Raw genomic sequence first — 18,448 nt, 5'->3', positions numbered from 1 at the left:
CCATTAGTAAGATGTATGTAATTGAATTATTGCTCCTGTCTCACGGTTAGACCGCTGTAAGAAATATGTTCTGAAAATGCTGACAAGAAGAAGGTGACATTCCAGTCTCTTGTCATATTTTTACATTCTATGTTGAATTTACCAAATAAAATCTCACTGCACAATGTCTGGAATATGATAAGATCAACATTCAGATATTCATAGCTTCACAAAGTGACAAAAATAATATATCAACACACAGCAACTCAAAATTATCTTAACACAGGGTGAAATGGGAATAAATCAGGGTCACTGGTTCATATCTATGTCTGAAATACAAAATGAAAATGCAGAGGTTAGGGTTTAAGAGTAACAGAGGTGCTGCAAGGAAATTCCATTCTCAGTACTGGTCTTTCTGTTGTTTCCCTGACCTTGTTAAGTAATTTTACAACACATTTTATCTTAAAATTTTGAAGATGTTCAACACGCATCACATGATGACTGGATGGTAACAAATAACTGCTGACATTTTTTTTTTAAAGGACCTGCTCTATGACTGCCAGCTTATTCCACTTTTTGTGATTTGGAGGGGACTCATGAAAGAAGAAAAAAATGGATTCTTGTCAAAATATTCCTTCCTGTTAGTTTTTTTTTGGTGTTATTTCCAAATTATGTAAGATATTTCCGTCATCTTGCATCTACCTAATATTTCAGTGGGAAGTCTGGAAAAATTTTCCAAGCATCAGATGATTCTGAATCTAAATCAAGACATAAAGCTAAACAGATGCCATAATCTTAATTTTACTGTTCAGAATACCCAGACCTGAAAATAAGGAACTAAAGTAAGTATTCCATACCGTGCTTTATTACAGAAATGTTGCAAAGATTTATTAAAATTCCCTTACAGCTCAGAAATACAGGTTTCTGGTAGTTTTTACTTTTTTATTTTTACCTTGTCAGAACTAAAATGTAGCTTACAGACCTATTCTTCTGTATTCAAAATAACAGGAATGTACAGAAAACATCACCTCAAGTTAAAATAGCAGACTCATGGAGGTGCAGTTACAGAAGACAATTTGCAACAGATGTACTTGTATGTTAAATTTGCCTAAAATATGAATAATGATGGGTCTGCCACTGACTGTGCATGACTTGTCATGCAGTTCTTTTTTCAAATGGTGCATGCTTTCCAAGTCTGGAAAATAGCTGCTACAGCACTTTGTTAGATTGTGAAATCTACTACTGTCAGAACTAAAACAGGAACCAGCATTGCTATTCACTTTCACGTTTCAGCTGAAAACTGGTAAATGTTCAGAAATACTGTTTTAATCATTTTTCAGCATTTTCGAATCTATTTTGACTGAAGTATCTGCTCTCCCAGCTGTGAAATCTATGTTGGCTGATACCTCTTTTGCCTCTCCATCACTTTAACATTTGCCCATATTGAAAACAGAAATAAAATAGTCATTCATATGGCATTCATGATGTCCTGAACCCAGGACGCCATGTCACCCCTTTAGCATACTTTGCATTCCTCTGTCCTCTCGCACAACCTTCTAATTGCCATAGTAGCATATCTTACAGTTTGGAAAACACTATCAAACTCCAATGCAGATTACAAGCAAAATATCCTTCATTTCACAGCAAGCACCCTGATTTAAAAATAAATTCAAAGCAAAGTACATATATACTTAAGAGTTTCTTTTTACTCACAAGAGGTTCTGCCATGATAATGCGAATCTTGCGTTCAGCCAGAGTAGTAAAGTTAACAAATAAGCTCTTGAGGACATATTCGCCTGGTTTACTGTCTGGGTCAACATTAATATGTAGCATGGCTGGAGGTCCTTTTTCTCTCTGTGTACCAGAAACAGGTGGGACAGGTGGCTTGATATATCCGTTACCAACTGGAGAAGCTGAAATGCAGAAAAGGCACATTTACTTATGGGTGATTCAACATATCTTTTCCAGAGCATCCCAATGGCCTACTATACTGTCAAAGCAAAACTGGAGACTAGTTAGTAATCAAAGAAATACACAACATATAAATACTATTTCCTTGGTATAGTTATAGGTAAAAGCTAGACTGGAAGAAGAAACTGAAGATGAAATCTTATGCATCCAAATTAAGTAGTGTTTACCATGCAGTGCACATTAAATACTCTTTTTTTTACATGGTAAGACTTACTGACACCTAACTGAATCACATCCTTATTTCTTATCCTTTGTCTTACACATCAGATCTGCAGCTCAATTGTCAAATAACAAACTTATTCTTTATTGCTATTCAAGCTGATCTGTCCTTGCAAAAGTCAGGAGTCTGGTCTTTTGTCTAAGCTGGTTTTCCTCTCATTTATACTAAGGTCAGTCAAGAATTACTACTTTAAAAACAATGACATTTCACCAGTCTAAATCTTACACGAAGAGCCAGACACAAAATGGTTTCCATGGTCAAAAAGTGTTCATTCTGTATTAGTTTTCCTGGAAGTACCAAACCCTACAGTCCCATTTGGCACTTGTGCAATCACAATTGGTGTACTAAGCCCAGTTTTGGGCCCTCCCATACAAAAATGATGATCCTGTTTTGGAGCAAGGCCAAGGGAGGATAATGAAGATGGTCAGGAGCTTGCATGCGTGCTACATGAGTACAGGCAGAGAGTGCTGGACTAGTTCAACCTTAAGAGAAGGCTAAGGGAAGATCTTACGACAGTCTTCAGCTACCTAATGAGAGTATAGTGAAGATGCAGCCGGACTTCTGTTTGAGCATGGTGACAGGACAAGAGACAACAGATACTAGTTAGAATGAAGGGAATTCGAATTAGGTATATTGAAAAAAAATCCACTATGAGTGGGAGATCAAACACTGGTAGAGGTTCTCCACAGACAGAGTAGAAACGCCACTCCTGAAGACACTCAAAACTTGACTGCACAAGGCCCTGAGAAACCTCCTCCAGTTCTCTAATCCTCCGGAGGTCCCCTCCAATCTAAGTTATCCTGTCACCCTGTGGATTCCCTGTAACCAGTATCAAGATATTCTGCACTAGGCTTAGCTCTACTTAGTGATCTTTCTGGGAAACTGAAGTAAAAATAAACTTAAGTACTGTGAAACAAAACCTCATTAATTCAAATATTACTATTATATGCATAAAATTTCCAAAAGAAAATCCTCAGGCTTAGCTCTTACTGGCAATAAAACTCACATCTGGCCTTCAGGAAGGTACTGGTAGCACTCTCTATTGGCTTTGCCAAAGACTTTAAAAGTAGCAAATTAAGTAACACTGCAGAGACCATCCATTAACCATCCTGAATGCAATGAAAGTGTTGTAACACCCCTAAGAACTGTTGGTGATTGGGTCAGAGGTGCTTTAATGCAAGACAAACTGTGGAAAATATTGTGAACTAATACCTTTATAGCATTTCCCCACAGTATTGCAGTTCAGAACATTACTGAAAAATAGAAAAGATGCAATAGAGGAAAGAGAATATGCTTTCCTTTAGAAAAATCAACATTTATAACTCCCATTTATGACTATAATGCAAGATAGAAATTCTTTCATTCGTGTAGCTATTATGCTTCACATGTAACACATCCATGCTTTGAAAATAACTATCCTGATTGACAAGGTATGCCATCAGTCTTTAGCACAGCAGCACCACCTCCTCCACTCCAATAGATGTTTCATGCTAGACTTGTTTCCTGCAAAGTTGCACTTGATTTTTGAGGGCAAAAGCATAATCAAAGAGTCTTGCTGGCATTATGAGTCTTTGGATAAAACAGAGCCTACAGAATAGTTCTACATTTCTACATCAGTGTTTCAAAAAATACACTGTTGTTCTGAATAAAAATCTACTTCAAAGTAATGAAAAAAGAGGAGAGAAGAGTGTGTCATCACCTAGACTCTCCTACAGTTTAAGCATGAAGACAGTGGGATGCAAAGGATCAGATGAAAATTTACGTGAGCTATCAAACATACTAGGTAATGGAAATTTCTCCACAAATAGCTTTAGGAAGGAGTCAGACAATATTTTTACAATCTAATAGATTTGCCAAATGCATTGTTTTGATTGGCTCACATTTACTCATGAAATGATCGACAAGTGCTGAGTTAGGAAAAACCTTTTTTTTGTGAGCTGTGAACCCAATTTTCTGATGGATTTGTGTCCTTTGTGCAGTAAAAACCTTGTCCTTCCCCCTGTCATCACCACCAGCTCCCTCCATCGTTCCCAAGCTCTGTCCCTATTCCTGCACCCAGGGCTGGGCAGGCCAGCTGCCGGCCAACCAGTCTCTGCCAAGCAAAACACATCCAGGCTGGGCTGCCTGCCTCTCTGGCTACTGCAGCCATTCCAGGCTCCCTCCTGAGGGAATCTGGAGCAACCTAATCAAATTCAAACTTGCCTTATGTTCCTTGGGCAATTTCAGTTTAAACTGGCTGCTATATTCGCAATCCAGTATGAAGGGACATGCAGGAGTGGAAGGAAGGAAGGCAGTGTTTGAGATCATGCATGCCTCACATCCTTACAGAATTATGTTTGAGAAACCCTGCTCAAACTACCTGGGAGCTGCCACCCTTTACCTCAATCATTGTGGCATTCAACCAGGATTTTGAGACTGGAATTTAAATCCACAGTCATTGTTAGTAGGAAGCTTTTTAACAATGATGCTGTTAGGTTGTGATGTAGGCTGACCTAATTCTTCTTTTTCTTCAGACATCTAACTGAAAAATCAATTATTTGCACACTGTAATGGAGAAATGCAATTATTTGTGAGATTTGTCAGTGCACCCAAAATTTTTATTCTTGCCCTTCTTTGAAATATGGAACAGCACAGCCTTTCCCTCAGATAAAGAAAAATAATATCCTTGGGGTTAATATCTATCATTGCTACAGCAATTACAGCAGTTATGAAATGACTGACATATGACATAGATTTAGTTCAAATTTTCAAAAGATCATTTTATAGCTGCTAACCTCACTTAAGCATCTTCAGTATGGAAGTTAATATTGCCAACAGTGTGAGGGTTCTGAGTGGATCATGAGTTGGTCATGAACTATTATATACAGGTTTGGCTTTCTAATGCATCTTTTCAGTTCCATTATCTCAAGTATTTGCATATGCTTGATATTTGCATTGCAAAAGTATGGCCCAGTGACTAGACTATGACTGACATCCATATTGATGATGTATGAGCTTTAAAAGCATACAGTTCTTTTTCCTAGACTGAGAGCGATAAAACCCAGTTTGCCTCTGGGACATAAAACTGGAAATCAAGGACTCAAAATTTAAGAAACAGCATTAAAGTAATCCGTGATTGGTCCCTCTATGTTGACACATCATGATGTGTGCCTTAAAAAGGATGTGCCCATTTTTGTCAGCTATGCCAGTGAAACTCTGTCCCATTAAATAAAAGGCATAATTTTTATGTGAGAAATCACCACATACAGTTTGTATGGGTTTATGTAGGAGACACCTGGGGAGACTGGGGTGGGAGGAGGGGGTTATACTAAATTCTAAATATTGATTTAATTGGCAAATTAAGTTTTTACTACTTGATTTCAAAATAATGTTCAAAAATGTTCTACAAAGAGAAGTACTGGAACAGACCACTGCAACAATTAGATTGAGTTCCTAACACATTGTGGGGTACCAGTCACCACACAAGTACTGCATTAAACTAAACCCTTCACTTAGAGAAAAGTAGCTTATTCCCAAGGACAATGAATGGTGATGTACATGCAGGAGACCATGTTAACCCTGATGTCCAAGGGCCCCGCAATAGCAAGGAATCTATAGGTCAGCTTCAGAAAGTTGTATAAATACTTAAAGCTCCTAGCCTAGGAAAAACTGCACAAAAAGATTAACTACTAGATGTCTGCACCATTTTCAGGTGAAATTCTGTCTGAGGGCTACTTCTCTCAAACAACCCATTTTCTTGTTCCCAATACATGTTCCTCATGTTCCCTATTTTCGTAATGTATCTGCAATAAGCTGTATTTAAAAAACATTCTTTTCCTACAGAATATTTTAATTTAGTTCAGGCTATAACCATAGGTTTTTCTCAATGTATTTAAAAAAAATAAAAACCAAGGAGTAAATATGGAAGTAGTAATACAATATCACACACAGTTGTCAACACAACCATATACTACTACTATAGAAATGATTACTGAACTAAAATCACTGCAGAAATTTTTCCTGTACTGATCCGTTCCCCAGTCAGAGAAATAGTTGTTGAAAAGCACGGTAGTTTTAACACACAAACACACACGGTCACTGAGCTGATAATGGGGGGATGAGTACAAAATACAATTCATGTAAGAGAGACTCTGCTATGATTCATACTTCAGGTAATTTTCTTAAAGCTCTAAGATGAAGCAAAACAACAGAACAATTACAATGCACAAGGCAAGGTTCTGGCTACACTGGACACAACTTCACTCAAACGCAGTTACTGGACTTCCAGTATCCTTAAGCAGAAGAAACAGAGATTACTGGTTTTAGTTAACTTTGTCAGATACACATTTCAGCAAAAACAAGCAATCTAATAACACAACCCAAACATGTATTTGCATTATTTTCGTACCTACCGAGCCCCTTTATAAAGCCGATCACACTGGATTTTCTCCAACATGCTACTGTAATATCCATGTGAATGAATCCTGTGAATATCTGAAATACTCCACTCCTTCAGTTAGAAAAGTTAGAGTCCTTTTCTAACTAAAATAAAAAAGGAAATGAGTTGCTTCATAATCCTGTTTCATACTTCACTATAAATTTTTCAGCACTGAGGCAGACATTTCTTTCAGTCTTCAGGTTTTGTTTTTTAACAGACAAGTGCTGAAGACCTACAATGTGTGAGTTAGAGCAGGCCTCCGGATCAGATCAGCCTTTCCATAACCAAAGGGGTAATTTTTAGCTTCAGCATATGATGATGACCGCTCACGGAGTGGCTGCATGTCTATATTTATCCACAAGTACATACTATGCTGACAGATTAGTGAAACCACTTCAGGCACGCCAAGAACATGAGACAGTATAATGGAGCTCGTCATTAAAAACTCATGTATATCAAACACACATGCTATCATACAATCCAAAGTGAAAACAGTGAGTATGGAAATGCAAAGCACAGAAACAACATAAGATGGGGTTTCCTTTGCAATTAAGGTCTTTTGGCCAGAAGTACATACAGTCCAAATTCCTTATGATAAAACTAAGGCAGTTATCTCTTCTTTTCCCATGCCAAGAGTCAGTGAGAAACCACATATCCTTCAGGATAATTATACAGCTGCTGAAATAACTCTTAAGAAAATCTGCTTTGCTTTAAAACTGCAATCATAGTAGTAGAAAGAAAATACATTATTAAATAAAGTGTGAAAAATTTAATTTACAAGGATGTGATACATGTGCCAATGTTACCAAAAGGTGGCTTTTTCACCCTTGAAGGAAAACATTCCAAAGTAGTCTGAACTTGACAGAAAAAGAAAAAAAATTCAAAGGAAACTTTTGCTGAAAGAAACAAACTGAAAGTCTAGCAGACCCATTTTTATCTTGATGAAAGAAACTGTAAGATTCCCAAGGAAAATGTTACTCCAGCATACTAGTTAAGATGCAGTAGTAGAACTATTTTAATGTAAGCATTACTTTCACAGTTCATTTGCATGTTTTAACAAAAAATAACCATAACAGCATAAAGTTATCCAATAAAATATCATATTAATGACATGCAATATATATTATAGGAAATTTATTTAAAGTACAGGATTTTAAGGTGAGCAATTGATGCTATAGGTGTCTGATCTTTTTGTGCTTCTGATCCTCTCTTCGGGGATTTACAGTCAAAAATGAAAAATCAGGAAGAATTGAGTGCACATCTGACACCCACGTTCAGGCTATTTGAAAAGTAAATGGCTAAGGCACAGTGGTAGAGGTACTGGCCTTACTCTTCACAAGGAATGCTCTTCACAGGAATAATATTCACCTGCATGTTTGGCTTACTGCTTATTTTCCATTTTTTATTAAAAGAGTTGATAAAACACAGAGTAAATATACCATTTTTAAGATATTCCCCCCCTCTTCTCAATGGCATGCTTACCCAAATATAATTTACAATAAATGCAAGAAAAAAATATAATTAAATACAATATATATAATTATGTAAATATAATTAAAATAAATGTAAGAAAAACTGATTGTATGGTTTATAGTAATTTCTAAGTTCCATATTAAACCTGCTGTACTAATCTGCCATAAGCAACAGCACTGCAGACATAGATTACCTTCTCTAATGCTGGAAACCATTTACACTTCCAGCTATACTGAGGTTGGCACGCATTATCCTAAGGATGGAGAGATCTGTAATAACCCTTTGAATATGTATTTCCTAGGCAGAGAGTATCAACTGTGGAGCTTTGATACTATACTTAACTAAATGTATTGCTGCAAAGCTTCCCCTATTTTGATAAGGCTCATTAACAGGTGAGAGAATTCTCTGTAGTGAAAAATTCACTCGCTGACAGCAACATGCCGACATAGACTGTAGATACAGGAACATACATACATTAAGAAAACATGAGAGAGTCTACATGGCAAAAAGCTCCCCTCTTAGTAGAACAAAGTTGTCTCTAAAACTATACATATTAGAAATCATAGGATCATAGAATAGTTAGGGTTGGAAAGGACCTTAAGATCATCAAACTCCAACCCCCCTCCCATGGGCAGGGACACTTCACACTAAAACATCTCACCAAAGGCTCTGTCCAGGGTAGCCTTCAACGCCTCAAGGGATGGAGCATTCACAGGTTCTTTGGCCAACCCATTCCAGTGCCTCACCACCCTCACAGTAAAGAATTTCCTCCTTATATCCAATCTAAACTTCCCCTGTTTAAGTTTTAACCCGTTACCCCTTGTCCTATAACTACAGTCCCTAATGAAGAGTCCCTCCCCAGCATCCTTATATCCCCCCTTCAGATACTGGAAGGCTGCTATGATATCTCTGAAGACTTTGTTTAAAACTGCTCAAGCAGCTACTGGAAGAAACTAGGCCATTCTGTGCATCTACCTTGACACGGTAACTTGACATAAAACTATCCCAACTCATCCTGTCTTTCAAAAGCCTATTTAATCCAAATTCAGGATTCTTCAGGAAGAGTAACTTTGGGTTACCAATTAGGTAGATGGTCTGCAATGCCACAAAGATAAAACCCAGTAATTCTATGCAAAACCACAGTCTGGGCATAGCATGTAAATCCCTATGCCAGAGGAAATATTACCTGCTCTAGCAGACAAAATGGAAGAGGCCTTGAAGTCAGCAGGGAAAAGTATAGAAGTTCAAGGTTCTGAAGCAAAACAGCTCATTTTGAACATGAGGGAATAACAGATTTCAGAGAATTTCCTAAAAAGGTGATGAGAAATGACCTAAGCTCTTCCAAATGGAAATCTTCAAACCTCTTGATTATGCTGAAACTCTAAGGGAGAAAAGGTTAATTAATAAATTTTAGATTCCTCCATCTCTTTAAAGAGACATGCCTCAGGAGAGTCATTTATGTAAAAGGGCACAGGGATGAGGATGGAAGGAGGTATCTTTAATGCTAGGAGATATCTTCAGTGTTAAAGGCATTCCAGGATTTGGTCACAGATTTAACTGAGATGAGACTAATATTTTAAATTATTTCCGTCTGAAGACTTAGTGAAAACATACTGTTGCCAGGTTTGGATATATTTATTTCAATGTTATCAGAATACTTGAACTACAGAAGACAGTTCCAGCCCCTGTAAACTTGGTTGGGCAATCCTTCAAATTTCTATTCCTTTTACTACAAGAAGAGACTGTAAATTCTAGGTGAACACAAGGAACAGAATGGAGCCTCAGAACAAGTCCCAGATCTAGTCCTCTGCAGGCTAGAAACAAAATGCAGCATCCATGAAAGTATATGGCCACCCAGCAGGGCTGATGGATGCTAAAATACTACTTGTGGGAATGCTCTTCTGTGCACGTGTACAAAGAGCTCCAATGCTTATTCCACTCAGAGATGCATATGAAACAGACACCTTTAGAGATGAACTGCATTAGGAAATAACCAATTTAATACAGATATCTTTGCCTGAGCTCAGTGAAGCATTAGAACAGGAAAATGGTCCTTACACTGTCAGGTTTTATTTGAGATGGATGTGGTTAAGTGCCTAGTGGCTTTGAAGCTAAGAATCTTGCTCAGCCTAGTACCTCCAAAAGGTTAAAACTGTTGGTTTGGCTTTATTAGCCACTAGCAACCTTCTGGCCCTCAAATCCTAGCTGCTGGCAGGTAGATGCTAAGCTTCATAATCCCCAAATACACACTGCAATTCTGTGCAAAAGAAAGGTAAGTGATATGAGACCTCATAGAAGGAAAGCCATGGGTAGAACACATTTGCTCCTCTTGCGGGAGATTGTTTCTCCAGATGCAGGGGGATTCAAGAATGATGACTGCTAAAACAAACAAACAAACAAACAGGAAATCCTGTCATATAAGTCCATCCACTTTCTAAAGATCTTTTCACTGACTTGGCAAAGCTCCTAGTAACTATGATCCCATAAGATGCAGACTTTCCCTCTCTTTTTCTCCTAAGTTGCAGGGCAGGGGATGAGCAGCTTAACAATGTTTGCTAGGTTCTTATCTCAGGTCCTTACAAGACATCTGAGGAAGAAAAGCAATTCTCCCTGTCCATTTTCTTTCCTCACCATTTATTTTTCTACTCCCTTTCCTTTAGATCATTACTTCTCGTTTACTTATGCCACTGTTCTGAAGATACGTGGGAATCTACACATGTAACAAATACTTTCAGCTGTGCTGATTTTGGAATTTGCTTGGTTTATTATGAGATTAAAAACTAAAAAAAAAAAAAAAAAAAAAGCTAATTAACCTTGTGGACAACCCCAAAATAATTGTCAACTGCCATTTAAGTGCTCTGTTTGGGAGTGACTTCTCACTAAAGGAAATCTCTGTGTTGCTTCTGATATAATCCAAATAAAACACAAATACTTCTCAGTTTCTGTTTTTATACGGTAATGACATGCTGCTTCTTTGAAGGCTGACTTGAGATTAACAATATACTTTCAAAATCTTGGTATCTTCCCTATATAACTTCAAAAGTTTTGTTATCTTTCCCAGTTATTTCAAAAGTAAAAAACTCCAAATAAATGTGAAAAGATACATTCAGATCATGTTTTCCAGATGAGCGGATTAACTGTTTGTTTGGGCTTTTTTTTTTTTTTAATTACAACATTGAAAAGTTTTATTTCTGAAACAGAATTTCTTTGAGCTCAAATAGCACTTAAAAAGTATTTTATTTTAAGCAAAGATGTTCATACTCTTCTTTTACACTTTTTTTATGTGCTAAGGAAAAAGCTACCCTGCACTTTGGTTTCATTCAATCAGAAAATAGCTTCCTATAAGATTTTTAGACAGATGTTTTCTTGGGTTTGCTTTCCTCCACAGAGACAGGTTGATGAAGATATTCCTGTCATTTTGTGGTTGATGGGTGTTAGCAGAAGAATTATTTTTAGGGAACCTGGGAAAGTGCCGAGGAGGCACAAGGCTAAAAGGGTCCCAAAAGAGAAGTAATAGTTACTTCCAAAAGAGGGACCAGCAAACAGGGAGGATGTGACCCACATCTTCCTTCCCTACTATGCTGGTTTTGGATGAGTAGAGTTAATTCACTTCCCAGTAGCTGATATGGGGCTATGTTTTGGAGTTGTGCTGGAAACAGTGCTGATAATTCAGGGATGTTTTAGCTGTTGCTGAGCAGTGCTTACACAGAGCCAAGGCCTCTTCTGCTCTTTGCATCACCCCACCAGCGAGTGAGCTGGGGGTGCACAAGAAGCTGGGACACGGCCAGGGCAGGCGACCCCAACTGGCCAAAGGTGTCATGCTCAGCATGTAAAGCTGAGGAAGAAGAAGGAAGGGGGGGACAGTTGCAATGTCGGCAGTTGTCTTCCCAAATGAGTATTATGCACGATGGAGCCCTGCTGTCCTAGAGATAGATGAACACCTCGTGATGAGAAGTGGTGAATGAATTCCTTGGTTTGCTTTGCTTCTGTTTGTTTACATCTGGATGTGATGACCTTAAAAGTCTTTTCAAACCTAGCTGATTCTATGTTTCAAAGTGCAGCACTATATTGAAGAAAAACCTTCAAAACGGTAGTTGCTTTCTTGACCTCATCTTATGATGCACCCGATCTACTCAATGGCTGCCTTTAGGAGAAGGTTCAAAATTAGACACCTACAGGCCAAATATCGAATTTAATGTAGCCATCTAGACTGGATATTCGTAGATGGTTCATCATACCCTTCTTAGATGCTTAACTTAAGACAGAATAAATCACTTTCTGGAAGTACGTATCACTTGTCAGAGATTACCAAAGGAGAACTAACAGCAAAGATATGCATACAAGGTTATAAGAGATGACATTCCTAAGTTTGTAGACTCTCAAAGAACATTTTGTAGAGTTTGAACAGCATTGTGGTGCATTTCAGCACACACTGGCTAGGATACATACCCTTGCTCGTGTCAGTGAAAAATGGAACAATACCAAGAGTAAACCAAGCCACAAGCTGGCACTGTGAACTGGCAAGTTTAACCTTCAAAGACCAAGAATACTAACTAAATTTTGTGAAGCTTTCTATGATGAAACCATGGGAGAGATTTCTGTAAATAAAAACTAACATGAGGATAAGTAAGACATTCATTAATGTTTCCCTCTACACTGAAGCATAGAAAGTAACATCTGTACAAACACAAAAGAGAGAAAAATTTTTGCAGCTAACGTCTGGATTAATAATTATCATTATCAATCCCTTACTCTATGTCTGATTGAATCATTATTCTTATTATTTATTAATGGCTGTAGCAGCACACTCACAACATTGTCTGTCTTCTATATTCATTTAAACACTATTTGTCCTCTTTGCTTGAAGACAACCTACCACAAGCTGTTTCAACTTTTATTAGCCACCAGCCATTATGAGACTGTAGTATCTAATAACCCTTTATTAACATTACACTAACAACTCTTTCTTTGAAAGTGGAGTTCACTTATTTCTTAGCCACAAACCTAAACGCAAATGTAAGCGCTTGTAGCTTTGCTAGACTCAGATTCCAGGACATAAATATTTCTCACGGTGACTCTGAAATACAAAACCAGCAGGTACAAGATAATGAGTTTTGCTATCCACATGAGCTCAGTGAAGGTTTTGGAAAGTTTGGCTTGAGTACAGATGCCTACCAAAAAATTTTCACTTGAACAGATGAGTGAAGCCTATGTAACTTAGCTGCTGTCCAAGGGACATTCTGCATGACCAGACAGTTGCAAATATCAAACACAACATGGACAGGACATTGCTCTCATGCTGGTCGGTGGGCCATGACAAAAAACTACATCCATATATTGAAATGTCTAAATGTTTTGGAGTAAGTGACTGCCAGAAATATGTTATTAAATTTGGAGAGGAACATGTACCTGTAGAGTTAAAACTCTGCATCATTTAATTACAAAAATAAAGACAGAATCCTAAGGTTAACATTGGATTTTCCAAATAAACAGTTTAAACATGGAGAAAATAAAATAATTTCTTAGAAAAACTGGAAAGCCTAACTATATCTGAAAATAATAAAAAAAATTCCTTTATCAGATATTCAAAGGAAAATTCAGTATTTCTGACAAAACCAGTATTTTATCATGTTGAAGTGATCTTATCTTAAAGTGTGAGCAAGGACAATCCAGGCAACCACAACACCTGATATTCATCCCAGAATGGCTGCATTTGATTAATAAAGAACCAAAGTATACCCGGTATAATGCCGTAGGCATAGATTTATGGAAAGTAGATGCTATTAAACTAACTGTATCTTTTTGTGAGACTGTAAATTTGGTTAATAAGGTTAAAAATGTAGTCTTATATTTCTGTTTGGCAGCTGGACTGGTATCTTACCAAACTGTAAAATGAGAACCAAAAAAATAACGTTCACAACAAAAATAGATTAAAAGCTATCTGACAGATACTTCTTACAATGGGTTAAGGGAGATTCATCCTCTAATGAATGCATTTCTAGTGGAGGTATGGAGACCAGGTCCTGTACTGTTTACCCTTACTATTAATGACATAAAATAAAAATATTTCCGTAAGTTTTATAGGCAAAACATAAATTAAGAGCAGTTGACAGAAAAAAAAAATAGCAAAAAGGTCCCTCTACTTTGAACAGCATTTTGAAAACTAAATGCAAGCAAAGAATATGTGAGATATTAATTCTAACCTTTGAAGAAGTGCATAGCCAAAGACAAAGAACACTCACCACACAAACAGAATCATGCTTTCTATTCCTCCGAAGCACTGGTGGTGAAAAAAGGCCTGAGACCAGGATGACTAATATACTGAAAACAGGCTGCTATTCTTGTGACCTGAAGAGCTATGGAGAGCCTTTTCAAGCAGGATAAACAAAAGCAAAAGCAGGCAAGCTCTAATGCATCACTGCCAGTGTCTCTGCAACCATTGTTGGATGCTCAGTCCCGTTCTGGTGTCTGCAACTTGAGAAAGATGCTGATGAACTAGAGAACATTCAGCAAAGGCAACCATATAATGACTGGAAAACTTGCCTTAAAACTTAGGTTAGTTTGACCATGAGAAAGTTACAGAGTCTTTTAATCATATCCTCTAATGACAGGTATTTGCACCTATTGCACCTACAATGCCTATTTGCAAAACATGCAGCCACTCAACCCAAATTGCCTTTTAAGACAACACAGCTATCAAGGCACTTCCAAGGTGTGATTCATTACCTGCTAATAAAGCATTTCTACAGCAGCTCATCTGAACTGTACCCTACAGTGCATATTTGTCTCCACTGGCTATGGGGAAAGCCAGGCTTGACTATGTCAGATGTAATAGCTGAAAGTTAGGAGAAATGAATTCCATGCCTGCTCAGCATGAACATGAGAAACAGAAATTTGCTAGCAGACAGCTCTTCATTCAGAAACATCCAATGTCTGGAATTTTAAACTAGACAAATGCATTAAAGAAGTTAAACACAAAAGGAAGGAAATTAACTGCCAGAATGCTATTAAGGCTGGTGCTGATTCTTCCATTAGTGGTAAGTTTAAATTGAGATTTTTTAAGACATGCTTTGGTTCAAACAGAAATTAATTCAGAAAAGGCATAAAGCCTTCTCTATGAGGAGAACAGACTGGATGACACAATGTTTTTTTCTGGTTGTGTAATTTATGACTTGCTGAATACATTAGTAGAAAACATTGCTGAGAACAATCTTTCATTGGTAAAGTGCAATACAGACATTCTAAGAAGTATTCTTCCATCTCCAATCTTGACAGTATCAAGAAGCAGAAGTCTTAATGCCTATCAGTACTTTATTTCTCTTTGTACACTCAGGTACAAACATAACTTGTGTGACCAGAGTATCTTTGTGATTTACGTAATAATTCCCTGCCATGATGGTTTGCTTGTCAAATATACTTTGCTAAAACAGAAGCTGATTTTAAGGGTTGCTTTGTAGAACACACCTCAGGAGGTCATGGAAGTGGAGGCAACTTACTGGGATGATTCAATTTTCAATGAATATTTTAAAGAAAAAACACATTGCCAGAATAATTTATAAATATGCCTTATAAAGTAGGAGTGATAATCGTACAAAACCGGTGTTTTGCCTTAAGAGAACGCTTGCATAGAAAAGTGAAGCTCTCTGGAATTGCAATGATACGCCCCTGGGAAGCCATGTTCACTGTCTGAGGAGCGTGTAAGAACCATGGCTGAAATGCTGTTACTGGAAGTATGTTCACATGCATATGAACGTGAACTGTCCTGAGAATCTGGAAAGGGTAAAACCAGACCTTAGTGCATGTTACAGATCTCCAACAAATGCCTGATCTGCTAAAGAACAAAGCTGAATCAATACAAAGATTCAAGGCCTGCTGCTTCTACAGCATCACAGTCTGAAATAAAATTCAATTTCATACTTGGGTGTATAAGAAAGGTTGTGGTAATGCTCTACGCATTACAGAATTATGTATTCCAACTATTAGATATAATTGTCTTCCTTCTTCTCCTGTGGCATATGAGAAATTCACCAAACTCAGTAAATTATCCTGCCTCTGTCCCAAAGAGAACTTTGTAACACAACCTTGAGGCTCCAAGGGAGCAGAGGAGCTCAGAAGAAAAATGTGTGTTTCTAGCAGTATGCAGATAGGCCAGAATTATTCTGTTAAAACTCCCTGATTCTCATTAGAGAAAGAAATTAAAACAGAACTATACTGACCTAAAAAATGTATAAATTATTTTGTAAATATATATATAGAATCAAAAATGTAATTCAAAGAAAAGACAGTAGGCAGTGTTTGGCCACATTGTTCCATAAACTGTGATCTTACCATAAATTGTATTAGTTACAAGCATCAGCTGCTGTTATGGGACATCACTTCACGTCAAACACAATGACAAGCTATATTAGCATAATGGGTTATTATTCCCAGGTCCATGTGATCGGTACTCCATGGCAACCCAATGATAATGAATGGCTTTGTCAGCAGGGAAGCATGTACAAAACTATATGGAGCACAAGCTTCAAGTACTTTAAATGGTACATAAGGCTGTTAATAAATTAGGAATTTAAACACCAGGATTGACATTTCTTTCCATATATACACAGAAAGAGGCACTGAAATTTGCAGTAAGTTCTCAACTGACCATTGCCATTGTGGGGACTTGGCATTTCCAAGTGACTTTCACTCAGGGCTGAAGTCAGTTGAGAAGTTGGGTGCTGAAACCTGGCCTGTGGAACAGAAACCGGAAAACTGACACAAATGATCAGGTGAGTCACGCAGCAGCTCAGAACACTATCCGCAACAGCCAGCTGGGCCCAACACCGCCTAAGATACATGCTAACATGGACTTCACATTGTTGGGCCACTTCAGGTGTACAAAACAGAGCAAAGAAGCAGCTCCCCTCCTTTTTGGTTTGGCTGTAACTGCTTTTTATGTAACAACTTGAGGGCTAACGAACTCACCTGGAATGCTTACTTAAACCTCAGGATTTTGAACTCTCATCTCCCACCTTCTTGGAGAGTAACTCACTTTTCTGGCTACTGGCCAGAATGGTAAGGAGGTAAGGATTACGCATATCCTGCTTGTTCAAGGTTTGAAAAAGCTGAAGAAATAATCTCTAATTGAAAGCACAGTGACTTAAATACAAGCATGGCTCTAGCTCAGTAGTTGTCACTTAGTTCATTAATTAGTAAAGACACCACTGGTTTGGCAAAGTGTATCCTTGTGATAATAATGCCACTAAGAAACAGCTGCACAAAAAAACATACAGGAACTTTAAAATGCTATAAATTGCAAGTTATGCTGCTTATGTACCAAGTCCAGACCAAACCTCTAATCCAAAATAAATCAGTCTTTCACATGAGACAAAAAGATGCCAGGATAATGACCAATAAAATAAATGCCCACTTCCACCAATTTACTTTCTTCTACATCATTCTAACCAACAGCAAATGCTGCATTTTGAACAGTAATATTTGTTGCATATCATTTTCTTAGGATCTTTAAATAAGACACATGAAAATGCGAAAGGATTACAGTTAAGCAGATTATTTTAAAGACCCTGGGTATGTTAAATATGACCTTCACATATACCAGGCACTTAACCAAAACCACAGGGACGGATGCTCTCCTGCAGCTAGACCCAGGCTAACCGCCCCCTACCCTCTCGTTAGGTGGAAACACAGTGAAAACTGGAGGACTCGGCACTTTGTGCACAGGCCCACTTCAGTAGATTTTACCTGCTGGGCAGATGAGAACTTGAGCATCAGATGTGACATATGACAGAGAATGAAACATAGCTGAGGAAGTGGAAGGACTGATGAGAAATGTCACTTGAAAGAAACATGATTACCTGGTTCATGTGTTTAGGCAGATCTCAGGCATGCCTGTGAGATGCACACACTGGCTCACAACGTTTGACTTAGGTACAAAAACCTGTATGCCTACTTAGCTACTCAGTAGACACAAACTCGTCTGAGTTACTTTGCCCTGACAGACAGCAAAGCACAGACAGAACCAACCAAATGAGGTATTCTGTGGAAGCTAACTCTACCAAAAATGCAGTGTAATTCATTAATTAGTTTAAAATACATCCTTAAAGGTGGATAAGAAACCTGAAATGCTGAAAGCTATATGGTAATACTGTATTATTTCAGAAAAGATGAGGCCATAGCTGTGAGTTACAATAGATGAAACTATTGTATGAAACATCAGGCGTAAGGACTGATGAAAAATGTATTATGTGCTGTTTTTTTTTTTATTTGCATTGTATTTTGTATGCAAAATTGTATTGCATTGTAATACATTGCATTTTGATGAGTCTGTAAAAAGATAATTTTCTTTCTTCAAAAAAGTATAGTCTAAAACTTCACATGGAATATCTTAA

At 37.6% G+C, this 18,448-nt stretch overlaps 1 protein-coding gene across 12 annotated transcripts in view; it reads right to left on the bottom strand.

Moving 5' to 3' along the window:
- The window catches only part of FRY (FRY microtubule binding protein), a 228,441-nt gene that overhangs the window by 129,241 nt on the left and 80,752 nt on the right, over window positions 1–18,448 (bottom strand). For 11 of the 12 annotated variants that reach the window (XM_061374523.1, XM_061374522.1, XM_061374524.1 and 8 more), the window contains one exon: window positions 1,693–1,892. In XM_061374523.1, coding sequence (XP_061230507.1) covers window positions 1,693–1,812 — 120 coding nt within the window. In that variant the 5' untranslated portion in view covers window positions 1,813–1,892. Of the gene's footprint in view, window positions 1–1,692; window positions 1,893–6,561; window positions 6,850–18,448 lie in introns of those variants that run through there. The other variant, XM_061374520.1, reaches the window with a different exon arrangement.

The sequence above is a fragment of the Neopsephotus bourkii genome, unplaced genomic scaffold (genome assembly GCF_033783945.1).
Source record: "Neopsephotus bourkii isolate Nb327-2 ecotype Australia unplaced genomic scaffold, CSIRO-AGI_Nbou_v1 NB_1638, whole genome shotgun sequence".
Taxonomy (NCBI): domain Eukaryota; kingdom Metazoa; phylum Chordata; class Aves; order Psittaciformes; family Psittacidae; genus Neopsephotus; species Neopsephotus bourkii.
This window is presented reverse-complemented; position numbering and strand designations above follow the sequence as displayed.